The sequence below is a fragment of the Schistosoma mansoni genome, chromosome 4 (assembly GCF_000237925.1).
Source record: "Schistosoma mansoni strain Puerto Rico chromosome 4, complete genome".
Classification (NCBI taxonomy): Eukaryota; Metazoa; Platyhelminthes; class Trematoda; order Strigeidida; family Schistosomatidae; genus Schistosoma; species Schistosoma mansoni.
The window spans coordinates 9,953,564-9,979,324 of record NC_031498.1 but is presented as its reverse complement, the minus strand read 5'-3'; the positions used below and the strand labels follow the sequence as shown (position 1 = coordinate 9,979,324).

Here is a 25,761-nt window from a genome sequence, read left to right as displayed (position 1 = left end):
CATGTGATTTTTGCAGATGAAATGGATGAAATTATGAGAAATAATCGAGAAATTAGTCAATTTTGTACGAATTCATCAAAATGTATGAAAAGAACATTTATATTTCCAGAGACAAAATTTTTTGCTGTAACTGCTTATCAGAATAACCGAGTAATAACTAATTATGTTAATCTCTAAGTTTACATATTTCCATTTTTTAAGTAATATTATCTCGGTAAAGTTATTGGTCATTTAATTTTATTTTCTATTCGAACACAGTGAAGCAGAAGAAGGTTTATTATGAATGTTATTTCGGTTATTGCAGTGGGTGGGATTGAGCTGTACTGTTCAGGTTAAGCGTGGGTAGTATCTGAGCTGCACTGTTTCGGTTGTCAAGTGAAAGTTTGGATGGTGTCCGGTTCTCCCGATAATCAATGTAAAATTACCCTGGTCCATAAGGGCATATTATATAACTGTGAAAATTGGATTATTGACTTAAGCCTCCCAAATCAATAGTTTATTTTACTAGTAAAATTATGCATCTATGAAAAATACTAACACAAAAATAAATATGAAAGTCATGTGGATCGATACTGAAACTTTATAATTAACGTTATACAACAATATTTTCCGTCAATAAAATAGAATAGAAATAAAAAAGGGTAATAAACAATTCAAGGCTTATTGACATAATTGTAATACTTTTTATTTAATATGGTTGCTTTAATAAGTTCGAGATATTTTCCCATCAACGTAAAAATATAAAACTTCTAATTGTAGGTCTTCTGATATAAATAGGATCTAATGCAATCTCAATAAACCGAACCATTGATATGAGATGCTTCGAAAATTATTTCTTAGACAATGAAAAACAAAGAGAATATAGAAACTTAGGAACAGTTTGACATTTACGAATATAAATTTCAAGTTAAACAACCTTCTATATCTGGCAAAAAACACATGACCACGAGAAACATTGCAAAATAAGTAAACTAAATGTGAATCATCAGTTAGATTACAGAAAAGGCCAATGACAAAATATAAATTGGAAAAAAAATATTTGGGTTATTGTTCAAGGAAAGGATTAATCTTTATTCACAAGAAACTAAGTAACCTGGGATCATCTAAGCAGTATCTATCACAGATATTCATACATCATTCTTTTATATTAATTTAGCTTCATGAAAGCACTTTAGGGTACTTCACTTTTAATTATTATAACATATTAAAATGAAAAAGTCATGAAGGTCTTCATTCATTTGAGTATATACTTATTAACTTTTAAGAAAATAAGTACTAACTAAATCAAGCAATACATTCAATCGAGCTACTAATATAAATTTACAGTGATATCTAAAATCTTTCTATGTATATCGTGACCATATAAAATTGTTATTTATAGGTTACTGTATCTATGTTCTAGATGGAAGAATTTACAAAGTACAGTTGATCTCTAATAAATATTTCTACAAAATAGGTATAATTCTATTTGTTTTTACTAATTTTGTGGTGTAGTCTACTTATATCCACATAAGTAGTATATAGTGATAGTCAGACATAGAATGTGTTTTGGCAGGAGATCGATAAAGAAAGAACAGGAATGAAGTGAAATCGGTACGAAAATGCATAAACAATGAAATCAGAGAGGATGGATTGATATTTGAAACAATTGATTGTTATTTTGCAGAATTTAATGAGATAGTCTGTAATTTGTATTTAGATACATTCAATGGTCCCCACTCGTGTTCTTGTTCACTACAATATAAGTATATGAATTGATTATTTGTAAATATTTTCTTTTTAATAAGCGTTAATTAAAAAATATTATAAAACTTATAAAATGATATTATTTTTCAAAATGAAATTCTTAGAAAAAAACACACACAACCTAGATGACCTGATTTGTTGATTTATTTAGTTAACAAAATACTCTTATATATCTAAGGTAGTGATTAGAATTAGTCTACAAGAAACATTAGACTTAAATTTGGTACTGTGATGATAATAATACATAAAATCAAAGAATAAGATTAATAAAGATATAAATGTTTCTTTTTTTCTACTGAGTGAGTACAAAATTTTCAAGATGTTAATAGGTTCTTGTTAGTAACTTTGCAAAAAGTGGTTTGTCTGTTCGTTTTTTTTTCTAAAAAAGAAATCTGAGTTCATAATAACAAAAAAATGAAAATGATTTCTAATTTTTGCCAAATTAATAATTTTTTTTTTTAATTTTTAGGTAACACAATTGAAAATTTCTAGTAATCCATTTGCTAAAGGATTTCGTGATTGTGATCCTGATAATTGGTAAGTTGAGAACTTTTTATGATAAAATGACGATTGAAACTTGATTGCCATTATAACTCGTAATTTAAATCGATATTGAATAAAACACACACATACATGATAACTTGATATTTTGCCTTTAAACTCTTCAGTTTATTATTGCTATCTTTAATAGATTAGAATATTTATTTAACATTTGATCAACTTCAAGAAATGATATTGAATCCCTTTTGGATAATCTGAATATGTATATAATAATTAAAGACTTTACTAATGTATAGTAATAATTATATTGAATAATATACTAATTGATTTCTATACTCTTGTTAATTTAAATATCGATCAGTAGGGGTTTTCGTGGAAGTTTCAGTATTTTCATAGTTGAAATCATGAATAATTGAAACTTCAAATCTCGCAAGGCGGGATTGTGGATGCGCACTGCTGAGGAGTCCCATAATAGGACGAAACGGCTGTCCAGTGTTTTCAGGTTTTCCATGATGGTCTAGCTTCAATTGACTCATGATTTCAACTATGATAAATTAGATATCATTAAGAATAAAGTAAATAGATAGCTTTAAATGATATATTTTATCTTTAAAATCAATTATATATCTCATTTAGAACATTTAAATATGATCCTATTTACATATATTAGATATAACATGACTGTAAATCAAACAGATTTATTTGTAAACAATGTTAATAATGATAAATAAAACTGTATTTTAAAACTTTTGAGTAAATACTTTGTAAGTAAACTTATTTGTTTTGACAATTTTGACTGAGAAGGTATTTCCAATTAAAAATATTTTGAAGTAAACTAGAAATAAGGTTTTCATTCTTTAAATTTTTTTTATAGAAAATATAAAACTATAGAAACAGTTAAGATTAAGTTTAACTTCACACATAAATATTTATTAATGAAATCATATGATTATGCATTGCTTGAGTTTAAAAGTTTGAATCAACTCATTGATCTAAAACTAAGTTTGCTGGTTCTTGGGTCATGTTAAGAAGTTCCATATGGGGATAAAAAAAAGTGTCGTATTCCATCTGTTTTTTTGATGAGTTTCCAGTTGATATCAATTTGAGGGAATCTCTGAATCAATTATTTGTACATATTAATTGATATTTAAGATTTTTAAAAATAATTGCACTTACCTGTAATTCTGGACACTTTTGTGAGAATCCATTTATGCCTACATATGAAAAGCAAGTAGTTCCAGTACATTTCTAATGCTGTTTCACAAATCCACATAGGTGAAAACTATGCTAACTAGTTACTATATTGTCATGATTATGTCACTGGAATTTATTCTTTGCAGCATTTGATTTAAAGTTTCCTTATTACACATACCATTAAAAATACTAGCGTATTCGTTACAATAATATGAGAGGGTATTGTGGAGATTAGTTTATTCTAAAGGTAGTATTTGACAATGATTGACGGTATCATCCGGGTGTCATTGAAAGTTATGGGGTATTGGACAGTTGTTCCATCCAAGTATAGGACTCATCAGTGGTCTACACTTCTCCAACTGAGATCAGCATGTAATTATTTCCATCTACAAATTCAATTGTTCAAGTTTTAATAAAAAGTTAATTCATTGTATTATTGTCCGTGTAATATTGTCCAGAAATCAAAATGTCTTTGATATTTTCTTGCGATTATAATCGTATTTAATTGACTCCATGTATAGAATTACAAGATAGTTGAGAAGTATAACCTTTGAAATCAGTGAAAATTTTAACAGTAACTAATAGATGACTTTAGATGACTACCGTTCTCTATCATTTCAAAATTGATTGAAGTTGAAAATTTTCGATAGTGTAATAAGAAGACGATGATTATCAGAACTATGGGATGTATTAGCGCAATACATTTCGAACAATCTGATCACATATATACTTGTTAAGAACATTTATATATAAAAATAAAAGGTCAACTAAACTGGAAATGGGGGTAAGAATAGACAAGGATCATAATAATAAAAATAATGTGAAAACGATTTGACACCTAATCACTCTGGCTAATAATCATATATTACCAGGGTAGGTTTAAGGTGAGAACAAAGGGGGTTTGAGTTTTCGTATAACAATAGTTCGTATAACATAGTTCTGATAATCTTCGTCTTCTTACTACACTATCGAAATTTATCAAAGGGATTAATTGCAATTAAATATCAACTAAATAATCTCGTAAAATGAATGAGATGGTTATACACTTATAAAATATATGAAACTAAGATAAAATAGCTTTCTAATATTCTCTACTTTCTAATGAATCTCTAATGATGAAAACTATTTTAAAAGCATACTTAATCGACTGTCTAACACATACTACTATATATGTAAAATTTTTCTAAAGTAGTCAACACAATAATGAAATATTTTATGCATCAACTAATATTTCACTCATATGAACGCACATTTTCATTTTTTTTCTTTAAATTTAATTTTCATGAATAACTCATCTTGAATAGAAAATTATTGAAAAGATGATAAGAATGGACAACTATTTCTATCTTTACTGTTAATTCATATGTATATGTTACTTTTTTAAGTGAATCATAGTTACAAAAATGATTGTTTTACGAAATACCCAATTGTTCTTTAACATGAAAATAATTTTACCGTGGATAGGAAGTAAAGTTTGTTATCCACTTCCTGGAGTTTTTACGACTATTTTATTTTTGTGTTTATCTTAGTTTACATCAAGTACTAATCTCAGTTAAATGGCCGTTAAAACCAGAAAGCACTAATTTTGAGAGTTGATTCCAGGAATTTTAATAAGAAACTATGCCCAGTGGAGTTCAGCTATGTCCATGAGTGGTAGTTGCTTACCGATGACACTGAACTATGGTTGAGCAATATCGGGAACTGTTTGAATTTAGACACTTAATTCACTGAGTGCTGACTCAGGTGTCTAAATGTTGGATGCTTGCCAAGAGACATGAGGGTCGTTTTATGAGGTAGTTGATGGACATTGTTGAGAAGTCCTACACCTAAACGAAACAACCGTTCAGTTCTTCTCAGTTTAAAATGTTTGTTTAACTGAGATTGGCCCGTGGTGTAATTTATAAAATTCAACATTCCCTGTCGACTCCTCATAGTAATTTACTGAGTAATCTAGCTTTTTTTTACAAAGAAATGGATTATACCTTAATCACTAGACCAAGGAAAATGATTTCAGTAGGTGTTAGAAAATATAACTTGATAGGCAAAGAAGACTTCAGTCAGTTTTGAATCAACTACACCAAATTAATTCAAACAGAAAAAAAGAGTAGACGGTAATACATCATAAAGAAACCTATTTATTATGCACCAGTAATTAAATTGAATATCTGACATATCCTCATTTTCTTTGTATAGTCGCATAGAAAACCAGCTGCAACACTTTGATACAAATGGAAGTGAACAATTCACAAACGAAACTGATCGTAAAAGAACAATTAGTCCAGGTAAAATGAAATTTTTGTGCATTTAAGTGACAAAATAACATTAGTATGTGGTTTAATTTGTAAAGGTTTGGATTATCCTGTTGTCGATATTTTGACAGAAATTTGATGCTAGCTGCATTCCATCTATAATGATCAGATGTAGAGGATTTAATAACTAAATTTCAGTTTTTCGACTTAAAAACGTGTCATATGCTACTTGTTTATTTCCAGTATTTAGATATAGTTACGTTAGGCTAGACAACTATAGATATATACGTGGCTGTACTCACATATTATCTTAAGGTCAGTGGTATGCAGGCAATTACAACTAAGGATACCATTGATAGATATCGATTATTTATCTACTCAGGGTCTCAGCCTGTTTATCCTTGTCTAAGTCAAGAGGAAAGTCGTGTATATACTTATGATTTGCTTGCATCACAACTCCGTTTGAGAATTAAACCTTCCTGCTCAATTCAGTCTTGGTATTTGGGTAGTGAGTTTGAGATATTGTAGAAAGTCCATTTTGCAAACCGATTGGACAGCCTAACACAACAAGTCATCAGCTCGATAGTTCAACCTTTAGACTCAATGAAGTTAATTTAATGGTGAATGATATTACAAGTGTACACCCATGACAGAACACGTATTTAAATCCAGGAGCTTCTTATCTTTCGCTATGAGCACAATAACATTTGATACGTGAATTGGTTTTTACTAGCTTGAAGTTTCAGATTTAACTGATTTATGATACTATACGATCTTCATACGTTTTCTTTTTTAGCCTATAATTTACTCATTAACATCTGAAATGGTTGATTATCAAATTAAATTTAGTTATGATTGAGAATGTGATGATCACTTAGTTAGATAATGGTCAGATCATAATTGCTATTATTAAATGATTTCAGTTGGGGCGAAATATTGCAATCTATTTAACAATTAATTTTGATAATACTTCGTTACTATCATTCATTGTATGATTGTTAGACATTATTTTTCTTGATCAACACAGTTTGATTATTAATAAAGAGGATACTATTTAAGAACCAGTATTGTCATAGTACACTGATGCTTGGGAAACTAAGAGGAAAACTAAATAGTAGTGTTTCCTGATATATTCAAGAATATAATGAATTTAAACAACAAAGACAACTTTAGTGATAGTCATATATTTGCCAAATCACTTAATGTTCATGAAATGATTTCACAATGTATAGACCTCATCAAAAGCTAAATATTACTTGAAGTGAATTATCACTTACATTTTTTAACAGTATCAATTCATATTCAAAGAGGTATATTTTTTAAAAATAAAAATTACTCATTAGTTAGCAATCGTTCATTTATTTAGACTAATAGTGATTTATCTACACTCAGAAATTACTTGTGATTCTCAAAATACACTTTATAAACTTAAACATCGATACCGTCTATGGGAATTGTACAGGGATCACTCAATGTTATAGCCTAGGACTTTATAATCAGGCTATCCTGTCCTCAACTAACTTCTTGTAGGAGTTAGATGTTTGCACTGCTATGTTTGTCTACTCAGTAGCACTGATCACAATCAGTTGATAAAGTTACAAAGTGATCACTGGTTTAAATGACTCGAAGTCATACACACTATAGTTGATGTTAGGTGACTGAACGGGGTTGAGAGAAAATCCTGAAATTGAGCATCGTGTTGAATGTCCACATACTTGTTCTTTGTTGCTGTTTTATTGTCAGTCAGCCAGTCAGCTATAACGTAGGGCCAGATACATATATGCATCGGTCTAAGTTGTCACACTTCATTAACACAACGAGATGAACACCGAATCCACAGAAGTAATGATTTCAATGGTAGTAATATATAAAAGAAAGATAGCATATAAGGATATGATAATGGAAAAAAGAATTAATTCGTAGAAAGAAAGGTATAGAGTAATTTTAATCTCATGGTTTAAGAGAAGACAAAGGGTGCATGCATCTACACCATTGTGTTCGATTCTGATCCATGTCACACAGAGTCTCCAACCATTGGTTACGATAATGGCGTGGACCTCAATCAAGTAGTATGAATATACTAACATGGATCAGCCTAGAAATTAATAACTTCTAGTACTGATGCCACTTTTTGGTTTGACCGCCCCTAACTCTCTTCCAACCATCCTCAATACTAGTCAGCATTGAGCGTCGTGGTAATCGGTGTTCAGGTATACGTGACACGTGGCTCAACTATTCCAGTCGATAAACTGTTTCATTGTATAACTAGTGTAATAGTTTAGTAAATATAATGTAGTTAAATTAACTTTGTTTTATCCTAATATTGCCAACCCCCTTGTTCTTTATTACTCTACTTGACCAATTAGATTAGTAAATTTCCCAAATATATGTTGTATATTGTTTCTAAATTCCTTTAACCATGAGTTATCTAGTTCTCAGTTTTTAATTGTGTTGTGATTCATTAATTGTTGACGAATTCACTACTGACAGCTTGTAAAAAACTAAGGTAAAGATAACCAAATACCAGGAATTTCACTGCTTGTTGAAAATATTTACAGTTGTGACATATTTATTAAGATTTTATTTTTAAGCTACTCATAAGTAGTCTAGATGTTACGAAACAAGTTTCAAAGACAATGGTGTAAAATGTACAAAAAAATCACAAGTACTATCCTATACGTTGGAAATCTATAAGTTACTTCAAGATAACAGGGGAAATAAGCCTCAATTTTTGAAACGAATATGGTTGGTACATTTTTGTATCATCTGTTTGAATCTTCTCATTGATGTTTAGGACTGCAATTGATCAGTCTCTTATTGGCATTTGTGCATCCTGTACGGATTGTCTCGATATTACTTCAAATCACAAGCATTATAAGCGGAGATAGATGGTGGCTAGTAGTGGAATCTAGGGCGAGCGTTTTGTTCTCTAGTCGTCAAGGCTGGTGAGACTTTTGAAAATGATATTCCATAATTATTTTGTCAAATGTAATTACATTTTTAGCAATTCACCTTCACTAGAGATGACTATCTTGACAAATATTCTCGTAGTTGAACAGTATTTGATTATGATCTCAGTGTAATTTATCTAACAAATGACTGGTCATAAAGGTTATTCTGAAAAGTACAATATATTAAACCTTAAAGTTAGCTTACCAAATTGTTTACTTGATACATTTCATATGAAAGACCGCTAATTAAAAATATGTTTAGGCTGTCGTACACTGTTGTAGTGAAGCAGTGGTCACTTGGTTAATGAACATGAATTGTAATCAATATGTTAAATGTTCGAACTTCTGGTGAACAACCTCGGAGTATAACTAATCCCCGCATTAAGAATGTAACTGAGAATTTAGTAGACAAATTTGTATTTGGTAAGCGATTTATGTTCAATGTTTTGGTGAAACAAAAATTCTAAAGGTCTAGTAAGTTTTTAACTAAATTATTTACTCATTTCTTTTACAGAACGTAGGAAAACTACTGAGAAAAATGAAGCATACTCAATCGCTCACACAGTTAAATCAGATAAAAAGTTAAAAAAGAAATTACGTCCAAAGAGTCAATTAATGATTACGAAACAAGTCAGAACGGACGCTGAATCTGATCATTTGTTTGGGCCTTGTTTATGTATCCATAACCAAAGAATTCAAAAATCTAATGAAGTTAATGAACTTAAATCCTCATCAATGAGTATTAAACATGCATTAAACAACTTCACTAATTTGACATCGAACTTTAATTCAAACTATTTACAAACACCTTTCGTAGGTAGTTTAAATGAAAGTGGAAAAGTTAGGATTCTATCATCTCGTATGTGTGATAACTTTGAAACAAAGTCAGACGATAATATTATAGCTAATACCCCAAGCGAGTTACATAGAAACAATGCTTACCAAGATTTAAATTTAGATAGTAAAATGTCTTCTTACCATGGATCGATTGATACATTTCAAAACAATAAGTTCTATCACACTGGTAATGAAGAACAGAATTTCAATGCGTACACGTTATACGAACCATCTTCCATTTCATATAACTGGTTAGACAGAGAAAGCGGAGCGAAATTTCATTTTCATGAAAGTTCAAAGAAAGCATGTCTTTTTTCATCCCCCAATCAAGAATTATCTTCTGGTTTGTCCGAATCATGTACTATTCACAAACATAGTAACAATGGTAATGTTAGTTCAAATGTAGTAAGCGAACAGCTGAATAACCTGACCTGTCAGACTATTATTCAAGAACACATTGAAGGTTAACATTTTACTGGCGATGAGGATGAAGCCATTGCCCATCCTCATGAAGTTAAGAACGTTTTGGAGGAAATAAAGTATTTGACTAGAACATAAACTACTGACTTCATGATTTAAAATTCATTTGCATTTCATTGTCTTCATATGATAAGAACAATAATAATATTTATTATTGATGTCTTGTTTGATAAACAGATTGACGGAATACGATATGAATGACGTCTCTCACGTTTGTCATTGCCGAACTTACACAGGCTTTGCCTTATTTTCACCTGTTCCTTTGAAATGTAGTGGAATATAATTTGACAAAATCAAATTATACATCTTTCATAGTCTTGGAATTATGAATTGATTTTCACACACAATGTTTGAGGTAATTTAGGCTTGAGGACTAGTAAAAACCAAGGGGCACTAAATACCTACAACATTTTAACAGGATGGTTTATTTTTTAAAAGAAACCGAACTCCAGCCTATCCAACTTCATGTTGAGCATTATTTTATTATAAAAAACTTCAGGCCTGATATGATCCAGCGTATTATTGATATGATAGGAAGCTGTTTGTACTGATAACGCACGAATCGACAAAAATGGTTGTAACTCTCAGAAATCAATGTTTCACTGAGCTGTGGAATATCAAACAATACAACATAAGATGTGAGTTGTATAGGATTATTATCCAGGAGAAATTTCCATCTTTACATTTCTGAATTACTTAAAATTATAATGAAAAGTAATGAAGGGATTTGTGTTAATTGGTCTAATAGAGGAACAAATGATCGAATAAGATTATTCTGACTACGCAGCGACATGATTAAAGCGAGAACTAGATATCATAAACAGAGATGGATGGTGACTGGCAGTATAATCCAGGATGCGCATTCCGCCTTATTTGGTACTCGTCAGCTGGACGTACCTGCATCCCAGAGTTGATGTTTAATCCAGGACTCAAATCTAGTACTGTTTGGTTCAAGCGCCGTTGCGATATACCCTTAGCTGAGTCCAGATAGGCATTAGTTTGTGCAGTGGGGTGAAGTTTTAAATTCATTTTTGTATTGGTTGTTCGAATCTTCCCATTGAAGTTTAGGACTTTAATTGACCATCTCTGTGATGTAAGGTAATATCGAGGCAGTCCGTACAGGATGCATATATGCTAATAAGAGACTGATCAATTGCTGATCCAAAAAGCAAATACAGAAAATGAATGCAAGAATAGATAGTTTTTTATCTTATCCACCAACGATCTAAAATTCTGATTTCCAACCCATTCATTTCCAGTAAGCGTCCCACAAAAAATATTTGCTAATAGAAATTAATCTGACCTTTAAAAAATAATATAAAGTCTTAGACAGTAAAATTCGAGTATCAATTCTTTGTTTATCTAGTCAGATCAGACAGACGGCGCTGAAACCAAATGGGAAGTTACCAACATTTGCGAGACGTATGTGACTACAGTTAGGAAGTATTAATGAGGAAAAAATTGCAGTTCTATCACTGCCTAAATGATTAAGCCACTTTAAGAAAGCTATACACTTGTTATTTAGTGATGTATATAAAAAGCTTTCCAGATCTCAGAAATATTTCAATCTGAATAAACGAAATGTGTCTATCGATAAATATGGGTGTTTAGTGTTATGAATTAAAAAAAATAAAGAGGCAGTATGCCAATTTGTTATGACTTTATGTCCGCCTTTTTGTCACATGATTTATCCACCAATCGGAATACGACTTTTCCATTCTTAACACTGTGCCGAAAACAATGACGTCAGACCGGTATAAGCAGTCTAGCGTCCTCATTGGCCCCTTGTCCGCCTAGCCCTTCCAATTGAGTCAAGAACACCAATTACAGCTTCTATTATGCGAATCATTTATTTCAAACATACTCGGTTTATATACTAGACAGACAGACCGCATCACACCATAAAATAGAAAATAATATTTGTACAAGATCAAGCTAAATATGGGAGACAATAATCAATAAACTGAATATAATTTAGAGACAGTAAATCACATAATAATAATTCATAGGTCAAAATGAAGCTCGTAATAAGATGAATATAGATATACACAATCTAATTACTCAATAGTTAAAGAATAAGAATATATAGAATAACAGTCCATTTAAAGGTCCCGGAAGTTACCTGTAATTATGTCCTCATTAGGATATAACATTTAGTACTTGGCATTAAATTATTTTGACCAATAACCTTCTATTCGTTATCGATGGAACCAATCGGGAATTGAAACTTGCTATGATTGTACGGTGTCACATTAAAATATTTCACATTGGTTAAGTATACTGTTTAAGTACCTCCAGTGTTATTTATCAACTATCAGGTCATACTGTAAGTAATAATTTTTCTTCTAATTGTGATTCAGGATCATAGTAACCAAATGCATAATAATCAAAATTACTTGCCTGACAAGTGTTATATCTAGAGCTTGATTCTTATTATGCCGCGTACTACTAGACTACTTGAACGATAGAACCCGCAGCGTCGCAAAGGGAAGACAAAAGACTAGTAAGTAGGAAGTTTATTCCCCAAAACAGTGTCAAAATATAGTAATCTCGTGTATTTATAGTTTTTGACTGGGAGTAAATCATCATTTCAGACAACCAATAGGCAAATAGGGGTCATTCTTATCCATCCAATGGGGAAGCTACACGTCGACATTCTAGAATATTCCCCTAGCAGTGATTGGATGGAATGTCTGCGGCTCTTTTTGGGCTTCTTAAGGCTTCCTAGAGTCTACCAACGAGCCGTCCTTACACAAGTAAATTACTTTCAAATGTCTTGATACTCACAATATGTAATGAATTAACCATGAAGTTCATCACAAAATTTCATTTTATTTTTTCATGCAACTTATATAAGTTGATGTTAGATAATATGGTCCTTTTAAAGCGGAAAAACCTAAAGTATTAACAAATCACCTTATTCAAAATCATTCTGTTAAAACATTGTTGATACATGGTTTGTTTCGACAGAAACTGATGAATGATATCGACCGGTAAAAATGTCGTTTTTCAAAATTATTAATGTTTTTTTTATATAGTTGAGATCATAAGTCAATTGAAGCTAGACCACCATGGAAAACCTGGAAGCACTGAAAGGCCGTTTCGCCTTATTGTGGTTGTCTAGCTTCAATTGACTCATGATCTGAACTATATAAAATTACTAAAATCTCCACAAAACCCCCTTCTGATAATGTTTTTTTTCTTATATCTATTCAAGTTCACAAAGCAGGTTCACTTATTTACTTCAAATCTATAGGCTACACCTTATGAAGATCTGATATCTCAAAGGTACCGTTCTTTTTTAATTGTAAAAATAGACTAATCTCTATAAGTTGTAATGTATTTTTACCATCCCGACTTTTCACAGAGGTGTTATAATTTCATCAGGTAAAATTATGTTAACAAATAACCAACCCTTATAATTGGAAAGATATAGTACCATAATACATTATAAAATAGATGATATTAACCTTAATAAATCCCTAGCATGTGAATATATGCTTGATAACTTGACATTAGTCTATCGCATTTGTATCCTCATCAAAGTATTTCCCAATAATTGCAAAAACTTGTTCCATCTTTAAATCTATTGTTCGATAACGAGATATATCAACGGCTTCGACGTTTTTTTTTCTTAAATATAATTTATCACTAATTATTTGGATGGTGAATGGGCGACTGGAAAATAAAAATAATTATATAAGTTCGATAATTTCATCATTACAGAAAACCGAAGGCTGTCCCAGTCTTGTATTGAATGAAGTCTATAGTGTTTTTACTGAACTTATCCTATTACAAAGTATTTGTTTAGTTAATACATTACCTTAATAAATGATTCTTAGTACTCCAGAATTCCCCTGAAACGTTTTTAAAAGTTTCACTATAGACTTTAATAACGCATTTCAAGTATTCATTGAACAGATTAATTATATTGAATAGTTAACGAAATTCAACTAACGGACAAGATAAAATTTATTTCTTCATAAATATTCTTCACACTACAAGTAAAGATGGATAGTGGCTAGCAGTGGAATTTAGGACTCGCGTTTCGTTCTATTTGAAACTTATAATGCTTGTGAATTAAGGCTATATCGAGGCAATACGCACAGTATGAACATATGCCAATAAGAGACTGACCATTTGAAGTCCTAAACGTCAATGGAAAGATTCAAACATACAATACTAAGTGAATTCATTCTTCACACTATTGTTGGTCTCGTTTTTATTCTTTTTCTTTCACTAAATATCTTGAAAAGTACAATGTCATTCATTGTAATGCAAGCATATTGAATCTCTTGACTAGTAGACTACAGATTAGAGTAAGTACAATAATAGAATTATTGTCACTTGCATAGATTATTAATTTCACCAAAAGAAACTTAAAGAGAAAATACATCATTCATAACATTCTAGGTGTAGTATATTTGCATAACGCAAACTTCAACATATTATGTTAATGTGTCAATATTGAGAAAAAGAAACTAACTAAATCTTTTTTGTCGACATACTAAATTTACTACTTAATACAGAATTCTGTAGTATTTTTTTAAATTTATAAAATTTGAGATTGACTTGAAAATACAAAAGCATTATCAAACAATATTATAGTATTTCAATGTCATTGAAATTGAAGCATTACACTTAAAATAGTATTCAAATACTCAATGTTCAAATGTTTACATTTCCCTTTTGTTGTTCTATTTTTATATTCTTGTACACTTTATATATAACGATTTAATTTCAGATTGTTATATAATTTATCATTATTTCATTATAATCTATCATTCTATTGTCAATGGAAAAATAAATAAAAGTATACATATTGTGTAAAACAATGCTTTTAGACAAAATGATTAATAATATTCTAACATTCATCGGTGAGAAAGTAATTATACTTTTATTTTTTTTCCATCTGTCAATAACACTTAAATTAAGCATACTCAACAACTATATTCCCATAAAAAGTTCATGGTTAACAATATTATATGAAAATACCCTGGTACGGTCGAGGGTAGGGAGAGTCCGCTCTCCCTCTCGAAATGCTCTCATATGGCCACGCGTATATAGCCTCTGACAGGGAAGTCCGACTCACTGCCTTCTCTTGGCGAGGTGTTGTTTACGAAATTGAGAGGACGAAAAGCGAATGTTCGGCGCTTTAACCGGGTTAGTGGACACGGAAAGTCCACTAAGGGGAGTTGAAAAACCCTGATTCCAAACTAATGGTGCACATGAGCTCTAGTATCATGAGGGGACAAATGGCGTATGAATCAATCGTAAGTCATCAGCTACCATGGGACTGCATCTCCTTACGTTGCTCCACTGCCTTGTAGATCAGACTATTAGGTTGAGGACTCCGGATGTTGCCCCTTAAGAAAACCACTTGCTTCAGTTTGGGCACCTGGGCAGTATCATAGCCCTCACACAAATCTTATTTGATTTGTGTGGCGCATATGTATGTGGTGCTCCTTTGTATCAATATTTATGTGTTCAAATAAATAAATAAATAAATGAAAATGAATAGTTGATATTTATGATAATTATTATTTCTTATTGGGAAAAAATATGCCTCCCCCTATTTGAAAAAAGTATATGCTAATGAGAAGTAGTGAAAAAAGAAATTGAGTTTGAATTACAGAGAAAGAACAGAGTAATATAGTTAACTTAGAATTAAGAATAAAATACCCTTAAACTTCAATTTTCATCTTCTATATTTATCATAATATCGATTTAATCAAAAGTAAACACATATACAAACATACATGAAAAGCAAACGAAATACGATACGTTACCTTCTTAATGAAATACATAGAAAATGATTTTTAAAAAATGTATATTTTCCATAAAGAAAAGAAATTCACTGTCCCTTGATTCTTCCTTACCTACATTAAGCCTACTGTACAAAACATTTCTTTTTTTTTAAAAATAAAAAAAAGGAAAAACACACCACTACAATCAAACTGTCAAAGGATTAAACAGAATAAAAGAAAAGAAGTTGTATTGTTTCAATTTCCTTTCGTTGTTGTTGTCGGTTCTTGTCTAATCAAATTTATACCATAATAAAAGAAAATAAATAAATCAATGAACAGATTGTTTTTTTTTTTCATTGTTTTGTGATATTAGGAACAATTGTATTATATGAACATGATAGTATTCAAACTATTGAACAAGTAGATCATGTCTAGTGGTTATAATAATGTCAAATTATATTTTACATTGAATAATATTGAATGAAATAAAATTCAATTGATTTTTTTGTTACTATCTATCTACCTATCTATCTATCTATCTATTGACATACAAAAGAATAACATTTTGACAGGAATATTAATGAATATAAATAATGTAGGATAGTATTATTTATATGCTTTAGTGGATTTCAAATGGAACTCTGACTAATATCATCAATGCAAATTGAATTAAACTTTAAAATAGTTGTGATATCAGTCAGTTAGTCAGTCAGCTACAACGTAAGACCAAGCACACATATGCATCGGTCCAAGTTGTCATGCCTCATTAGCACAAAAAGATGAACACCGAATTCATAGAAGTAGTTAATTTAATGGTTGAAGATTGTATGTAAGGATATAGTACAGGAAGGAAGAAAGATATGAAGCAATTTTAATCTCAAGGTTTAAGGGAAGAAAAAGAGTGTGTACACCTACGCCATTGTGATCGATTCTAAGCCATGTTACACAGAGTCTCCAACCATTGGTTACGATAGTCGCGCGGACCCCAACCAAGTAGTCTACATCTACTAACATGGCTAAGACTTGAAGTTAGTGACTTTATGGACTGATGAAACGTTTTGGTTTGGCCTCCCCTAACTAAGTTGTGTGATATGTATATATATATTTTTCAATATATAATTGTTGATATTAGATTATTCAACTAAAATTAATTTTTTTTTTAAAAAATAATTATAATTTATACTGTTTACTAAGAAGCTTCATAGGCAAGTGATAAAGTTCAAGAAAATAATGATTATTTATTATAGTAATTAACGTTTTTTTATGTGAGGGAGGAATTGTAATAGTTCATTTGACGATCTTTTGTTAATCTAACATTGACCAATAACCTTTACGGATATTTATTTATAGTTTTTGAATGTATTCTTCATTTATCTAACTATCTTTCTGATCATATTTTATAGTATCTTGATATTCATTATCTAGTTAGTGATATTTGTCTTATGTTTCTGATCATTCACTTCTAGTATTTTTGATACGAATTATAAAAGTATTCAAATATACATTTTGTCATGTCCCACAATAGGACGAAACAGTCGTCCAGTGCTTCCAGATTTTCCATAGTGGTCGAGCTTCAATTGACTCATGAATTCAACCATAAAATTACTAAAATCTCCACAAACCCCCCTTATGATATCGTTACGTACTGAGATTTTCTTTGCTATCGTAAATAATAACTTAATCAATAATTTTTGTAATTTTTAATCATTTTACTTATTGCTTATGATTTGTATACACTTCTTGTGATTCATTAAAATGAATATTTATGTTAATTATACTTTTATACAATCGGAGTTTTTATATCTGTTATGTCCCGATAAGAATAGTGAATGGTAACTTTTGGATCCATTTATGAACCGATACTACGCGTATATTTATATTGTATAATTATTAAATAACTAAACTATTCATATTCATATCCCTCTTATTATAGGCTTTATTTTGACCTATAAACTAGTATCATATGATTTATCGTTCTTGAGTTATCCACAGTCTATCAATTACTGTTCCCCACATTTACAACCACATTTGGTTAAATCTTGCACAAATGTTATTTTCTATTTTATGGTACGATGTGGTCAGTTTGATTGGTATATAAACTCAGTATGTTTGAAATATAATGATCCAGACTGCAGAGGCTATCATTGGTGTTCTGGACTTAACTGGCTGGGCTAGGCAGAAAACAGGACCGACAAGTACTCTAGACGGCTCGTACGGGTTTCATGTGTCACTGGTCCGATCGATAATTCACTGTTCTTTAATTGACGATCTTATCACGTTATACATTAACAGGGCATCCACTCAGTCACAAGTTATAACAATATCTAAGGAAAATTTTTAAAATTAGTTATTTCAATAAAGTAAATTATTCTATACTTCTTGGGAATATTAATTATTAGACTATGTATCCTTGTTAAAGTAAGTAGTACGTGAATGGTTGTGAGAGATATTCCTATTATGATCATAAACATACGTGAATATATAAACTCCGATTCAAATTTACCACACAATTCAAAAAGAAGTTCATTGACTCATTAAGAAGAATGAATGCATTTTAACAAAGAAAATGTTCTTCTGAACAGTTTTTTTTAAAAATGTAGTAGTATGTGGGAAGAAAATGAGTTTTTCAAATCATCCAAGATAGTAAAACTTATTTAAGTATCAAGTGTGAAAGTCAATGAAAATGAAGTGAAGTTGCTTAATATAATCAGGATTGTCAAAAGATTTCAAATACTGAATATAATAATCTATAAATGGAAGGGTTTTATTTCAATCTAGTTTACAAATATTGAATAAAAAGGATGTTGTATCATTTGGCAAATTAATGAGAAATTATAAAGAACTACAGTTATGCAACAGTTTTGGAAGTAATATAAAGTAACAATTTGTAGAATAGAACCGAAAGATAACCGTCTATTTGATAAGGTGAAGAGCGAAATAATAATTACCACTTGAAGTCTGTAAAATTTGGAGGGGTGATAATACAATGAGAGAATAAAGGATTGAACATGACTCTTTCGTACACCGAGGTCGGGTTTGAATTGGTGAATTACTATAATCATTGTGCACAAATTCCCCATCTTAACCTTTTTTGAGTCAGTTCTTTTTACTTTGTAGAAGATTTTGAACTAAGGTTCACGTAGTGGAGTGTGACTCGAGTTGATCACGTGTTCAAGGGCTGAGATCTTGACTGATTTTCATCCCGATTTAGGTAACCATGAAGAGTAATGTTCGGATATTTGTTTATCAAGTGCACTCTTTGTACGGCTCATATAACCTGTTTTACGAGAGCAAGTGAATTGATAAATGTACACTGAGGTATCACAAAGCGGTAGTTTATCTTTGACATTCCCTTGAATGATTTTCGTGCAGGAGAGAACAGTAAGGAGCTCTGCTGAATAAAACGCTTTTCTTAGGAATCTAAACAGTTTGCTGTTTAATATCTTACCTGCTATATTCCTTAATGTTAAGGAATAAAACTTTCTTCAGAACTGTAGGAGTACTTTCAAATTGACATTTTCATTTTAGACTACATCCAATGAATTCTGGTGGAAAGCTGTTCTTCAGAAGTGTTCGTCGGCTTATATTCAGTTCATCATCAGGTGTATCTTTAAGGTTCACTATTAAATAAATGGAATTAACTTTTCGTGAGATCCTTTTATGTGTTAATTACCAGGTATGTAGTAATTTTAAGATTTTCTAAAACAGTTTAAAATGAATAAAAAGACTTCTATTTACAAAGGACATATATATAATTTTTAATCACTTGAAATAATATAGTTCAAAAATGTATGTGAGAATACATTTGTCTCATGGATTAAAACAATGTTAGGTATCAGCTGGAAACCATTAACTTATTATAGAGGAACTAGAACATCCTGTTGATTTATTAGTAATACTGTGGTGTATGCTAGTTATGTCGACAGACATAAGTATTATGTAACACCAATCGGAAGTGGAAAACCTGGCAGCAGAAGGCTGAAGAGATCAAGTTGAAGAAAACAGATAGGGAAATAGGAAGAAATTGTGAATCAGAAGAATCATATGGAATGTGAAGGACAATTTATGAAAGATTTGCAAATGAAGTATTTAATATATGGTTCCCTGTAATTTTGTATTGATCAATAAATTGATTGTCATCACCTGACTTCCTGTTCATTATTGTGCATCCGATATCATCTTGAGTGTTATTGTAGATTAACTATAGTCTTCAATAACTAGAAAAATGCCGAAACAGAGAGCACAAGACAAAGAAATTGAAAATTACTGTGATAGTTTTGCTGTTATACTAGTGCTAATTTGTTTAATGATTTGCTGATTGGGATAGATATTGTCCAAATTAGTTAAATTTACCAGGGATAGTATAAGTGTAAAATATCTGCAGAAATGGAAGTTTAATGACTGTACTCAGCAATAATGATGGTTGAACATTCAATAACCACATAATTTCACTAGCGAAATGGGATATAGTCGCAGGTATAAGCACATTTAAGATAATTTGAAAATAGACAAACATACAATGAACAAATGATGATAGTGATTTTATTTCACAAACAGATTGTGACAAATTATTCAAGTCTTGAAAATTTTATTGGTCAAGTAATACATATAAAGAGAAGGTTTACAGGTAGACAGTTTCACTAATGATGAAGAGTTACAGATACCGTAACTAAGTGATTTGAATATTTGATTTCATCAGTAGATATGAAAAATAGTTCATCAAGTAGCATGGAGAAACAGGTTAAATTTTGCTTAAGTCCCCTCTTCTATAAACGGACAAATCCAAGCATATTGCAGCTCAATTTGTAGTTGAAAGTGCAAACATTTTCAAGAACGACATGTATAAATCGCCGCTGAACAGATTCTAACCTTAGCTTATCCTTTATTCAGTATTGCAGAAGCAGTAGGACACATACACGTAAGCATATACGATAATGATTTCTCAAAATACTGTAACATCATTGTTTTCACTAATTAGCAAAACAAATTACCATCAACTTACAATTAACTTAACCGTTTCCAGGGAAACACTTGTTATACACTTGAGTAATTGATGTGAGTTAAATTAAAATTACATAAAATTCTGTTAAATGTAGTTGACGTCTTCATAAACTATAATTGTATGTCACTCTTCATAATCTTTAATCCATGCATAAAAAAGTTTTTAAAAAATTGATTATCTTAGTTTTCTCTTTACAAAAATTATGAGTTAATTCTAATAATGATGAAAATGAGGTAAGTTAATGCTTTAATTCAGATATAATATTGTGAGAAGTAAGCAGATAGAAACAGTAAACTAATAATTAACAGTTTTTACAAAATTAAATTAAGTATTTCATATTACTTCATAAATTTCTCTCTGCTGAGGAATCCCGTAATAAGACGAAACGGCCGTCCAGTGCTTCCAGGTTTCCCGTGGTGGTCTAGCTTCAATTGACTCACGCTTTCAACTATGAAAATAATAAATCTCCACAAAAAACCCCTTCTGATAGTAAAATAAACTCCGCCTGTAGCTCCTCCGGGGGCTACTGCCGGTCCCAAGCACGGGTAAAGGAGGAGGGTTGGGCATGGGGTTAGCGACCCCATCCCGTAGAAAACCAACTCGCTAAAAATACGCTAACTAGAAAAAATTATTCAAACCATTTAAAATCTGCCCTAGGAGTAGAAGGAATAATTATGACGTCTCATGATGAAAGCCAAGTTCCTTCGGAAGCCATGAGGTCGATGCACCTTCTAACAACCAGATTTCCCAGGACAGAGTGGGTTGGAGAATGCTGGTCGGTGGCCTATGCCCCATTGGGAGTAACAGGCGATTCCAAGATAATAAAAAAGGAACTGATTGGTCAACAATTATATTGATATCGTATATCATCTAAAATTTTAGAGATTTTATATCAAATTCATTGATAAACGTCTGAATTTTCTCCTCGATGATGCTGAGAACTTCAATTGATAAGTCTTATTTGGTTTATGTTCATCCTGAGAAGCTTGCTTTAATACTTTCATTAAGTTAGAGGTATTGCTAAGCAAAGTTGGATATTAGATGATAATGGAATTCACGACTTATGTTTCGTCCTTTTACATACTCATCGGATATATATACCTGGATTCCAATGTAGATGTTTAGTTAGAGACACAAACTCTGACTTTCGCTGTAAAATTATATCATACCATAAGTTGTAGAGAGCAAAGCAAACAGTGCATAATTAATTCGCAATACAAAGAGGTATAATAAGGTGGGAAAAGAATAAAGTTTGGTTCCATAACAAATTGTGTTCACTTTTTCTTAATGTAAAATATTTTGATAAATAATCAAACATTGTGTGTTAATTAGGTATCATAACCAAGTTTTGATTTGATAATTTTAAATAAATTGAGCATTGGGTAGATTGTTATAATTAGAACAACATATGTAAGCGAACAATTGTTTTCAATTAGATCGTCATCAGGCTTTACTCTAATATATATGAATATTTATACGAAAATGTTAGACCAATCAAGGATAGGCAACTAAGCAACTTAATCAACGAATGAGTGAACATCTACCAACATAGTTTGGGAAGGGTCAAATAAAAACAATACGCAGTTCTATCTTGGCATATTTAATTGATAGTGATCATAATGTAGATAAATTGAAATCATTTCGCGTGATCTATCGTACACCTCCATCATTTCCCAACGGAGTTCGTTCCCGTCTTCATATAGCAGAAGCCATAGGAATTCGTACATTTCAACCCAATTTATGTGTACAAAAGAAATTTGTAACACCCCTATCCCTTCCATGGCCGGACATAACAAATGGCATTATCATTATTTTAAAATTTTGTTTTGAATTTCGTTATCATTTGTTTGTAATTTTCCGCCTCTTTCCGTTTGTATTCTTCACTATCTAATTATTTACATACTTCTTATTACGTAATGATTCTAATGTTTTGTGATCACTATTCTAAGTCTCTTTACCCACGTCTGACCTCCTATTTCCAATGTTTAACTATTGATAAGACTTTCGTAATTTAATATTCTTACTACTATCAGTATACCTGTCTTCCCACTATCAACTTGTACTTTTACCTATCATACTCGGTGACGTATTCTAATTCATTAAAAGTTAAATTTTGGTTAAACAAATTTAAAAGGTTAAATGCCAACTGTATAATTAAAGTATTGAAACTAATGAGAATTCAAACGATGCAATATAATTTTTACATGAATTTGGTTTTAACTTATATCATAATCTAATATCACCGTATGAATACATAAAACTTAGTCCCAAATGCTTTGCTATAAGGTTAAACTTCAATGAGAAACAAGATCTCATACTCAATGTTGAGATTGCACTTCTAAGAAGTTTCATAGAAAACTTATAAAATTTTCTGATACATTCTGAGCTCCACCACTTCCTATTAACATCAGTTTATGGTGAAACTTACCCTTTAATTCTCCCAACTATTAAATAATTGGAGAAAATTAGTCACTTTTAACGAAAACATGTATCTTATATTCGAAAACTACATAGACTGACACAAAATCCTTTTTAACATATTAGTAAGATAGCGTCATAGTTTATATACTGTATGAACTAATCATATGATTATATATATGATAATGGATAAATATTAATTTCATGTTTCAATGTTCATTCGTCATTTCTTAAAGCAGAAGAATAAGTTTAGTTTATGTAAATTATTTCAGCAGTTAAATAATAAGAAGAAAATTTTACCTATGCAATTGATCAAACTTCACGATAAGCAAATAGTAGAGTAGAATTCGAAAATTCCCATACTTTTTCATTGTCACTTATTGTACCACATGATTCCCCCCTAAAAATAGAACGAGAAAAACGAAATAGTTTACAGTTATTTAAGTAATATAATTACATAATAAACCAGTCACTTGTATATTTATCAGCATTCATTAAAATGTAGAAAAACCGGTTTGTATCAAGAAGCTAGGACTAGTCTGTCGTGTAAAATATTTGAATTATATGAATTTAAACGGTTGAGACTGTTTGAAATATAATTTTCACTCATGATTACTGAATAAGTTTATATAAGTTCATAATTAAGGTATTGTAGAGTAACTAAACTATGATTGCCTAGCGAAGAGTTATTTCTCTACATCAGTTCATTGTCGTTCTAGTGACGTTGGATTCAATTATCAGATAGGAACATATTCTTATTAACTATAGATATATTTTGAATTACATAAACTATATTTCTACTTTGTGTATGTTACAAAAAGGTTCTTCTTTTTTCACCAATCTAGATAACTAGTGTAGACGTTGCAATCATACTACAAAACTATTATTACTAACACTATTTCGTACACTGATATTCCATGCCTAATGTAATTATCATCTATATATTTGTATTTCAATACAATATAATGTTTGTATTTTATCTGTCACTCAAATTATCTTATACGTTGGAACTCTGCGGGTTAAGTAGGACAGTTAATTCAATGTTTGCCTTTCAGTGTAATTCTTCACTTTTATAACATTTTTTTCATTGGCTTCTACTATCTGATTTTTAAATACCATTTCAAATTGAAGCCTATGTAGTTTGATAACAACGGTAGAAACAAAATTTCTTTAAGGGGTTTCAAAGTATTTGCAATATAATAACAGTCAATCAAATTGGGTGGTATATCAAAATGTCACTAATAATATTTAAAATAAATGCTACTATTCACATTTGTTGTTTGATTACATCCTTTAAAAAATTTCTCCTGTGGTTTTAGCAAAATTTTACAAAGTTCATGCTTTCAGATCTTTACAGTATATCCAAGTATTTAGTGACCTGAACAATGTTTAAAAAATTCCACGGTACATATACTCTTTAGTGTACTTTCTTTTATTTAAAATTTAATCAAAGAGTACTAACATAACTCACGTCTCAAAATGTCGGAAAATTGGAAATTGGAAGGGATATACTAACAGTATTTTAACACAAAACTGCGAGACTCCCTAGCAGTGTGTTTCCACAACCCTATGCGCGGACACCCAACCTCTATACTACTTAGTCGGCATCTAATGTTGTTAATGTCTAACTTCAATATATCCATTGTCTTGAGCAAATTTATAAACAAATATATGATCATGAAGATTTGAGTTGGCGAAATGCAAACTGTGAGTAAGAAATCCCCGTTCATGTGCCTACAATTCAGAGGGGATACTGTAAGAGAAATATTAATTTAGAGATTACATAGAACAATCTAAAAATCATTCAACACTGGAGAACTACGATTAGTGTTTCCTACGCGCCCAATGGTAACTTCGAGGCTAAAAGATGAATTACTTAGAATGACCTAATTGTGTATTTATCAATTCAAATACTCTTGTGGAGCAAGTTCTATTGGTCGAAGTTCTAGGAATTCATATTTTCGTGCTCGCAAATACCTCCCAGCGTGGCTAAGCAAAGATCTGGTGAAGAAAGTTAACAGTTCGATATTGGCCCATTTAGTGCAAAATGGTCATATTGCCAGTATCAACCAATCCTTTTCAATTATTTATCAGGTCAGTAACATTTTGTTAAAGCCTGTCTTACTCAAAGTCTTTCAGACGGCTAAAACAGTAGTCATCCGCACTAAGAAAACGGAGCTAAGTGTAAAACATAAATAAAACCGCTTCTCCTCTCTTGGCCACCCTCGAGATCAATCAGTCAATGGTAACATCAACTATTGAATGATGTAATTTGACTAGGGTACTTACATCTTTCTTCGTCAAACATGATTGTCTCTGTTATCTTTATTCACATAACTTTGTATTACCATTATTATTGGTTTAACATCATTAGTGATCTACTGAATACATGATTCGTTTATTTCGCATTCATCTCACTTTATTATGTCTTATCAATTTTTCTACACATTATAGTCTTCCACCAAAAATTTGTTCGAATTTGTAACTGCACTATTATTTGTCACCCTATCTGACCCATATTTATTCGGACCATGAATCTTAAAATTTTACTTAACATATAAGCTGATTCAAGTTAACATTCCATATGAGTTATATCAGCATTAACAATTTTATTTTGATTAAGAATCCTAGATTCA

The 25,761-nt window shown here is 30.8% G+C and overlaps 1 protein-coding gene across 1 annotated transcript; it reads left to right on the top strand.

Moving 5' to 3' along the window:
• Positions 1 to 21: 21 nt before the first annotated feature.
• Positions 22 to 9,946, top strand: Smp_156650 (t-box transcription factor tbx1,10-related; the record flags this gene model as incomplete). The annotated part of the gene is made up of 4 exons (XM_018796769.1): positions 22 to 150; positions 2,216 to 2,283; positions 5,635 to 5,723; positions 9,156 to 9,946. The coding sequence occupies 4 exons, from the start codon at positions 22 to 24 to the stop codon at positions 9,944 to 9,946; spliced, it is 1,077 nt and encodes a 358-aa protein (XP_018651878.1).
• Between the last annotated feature and the right edge of the window lie 15,815 nt (positions 9,947 to 25,761).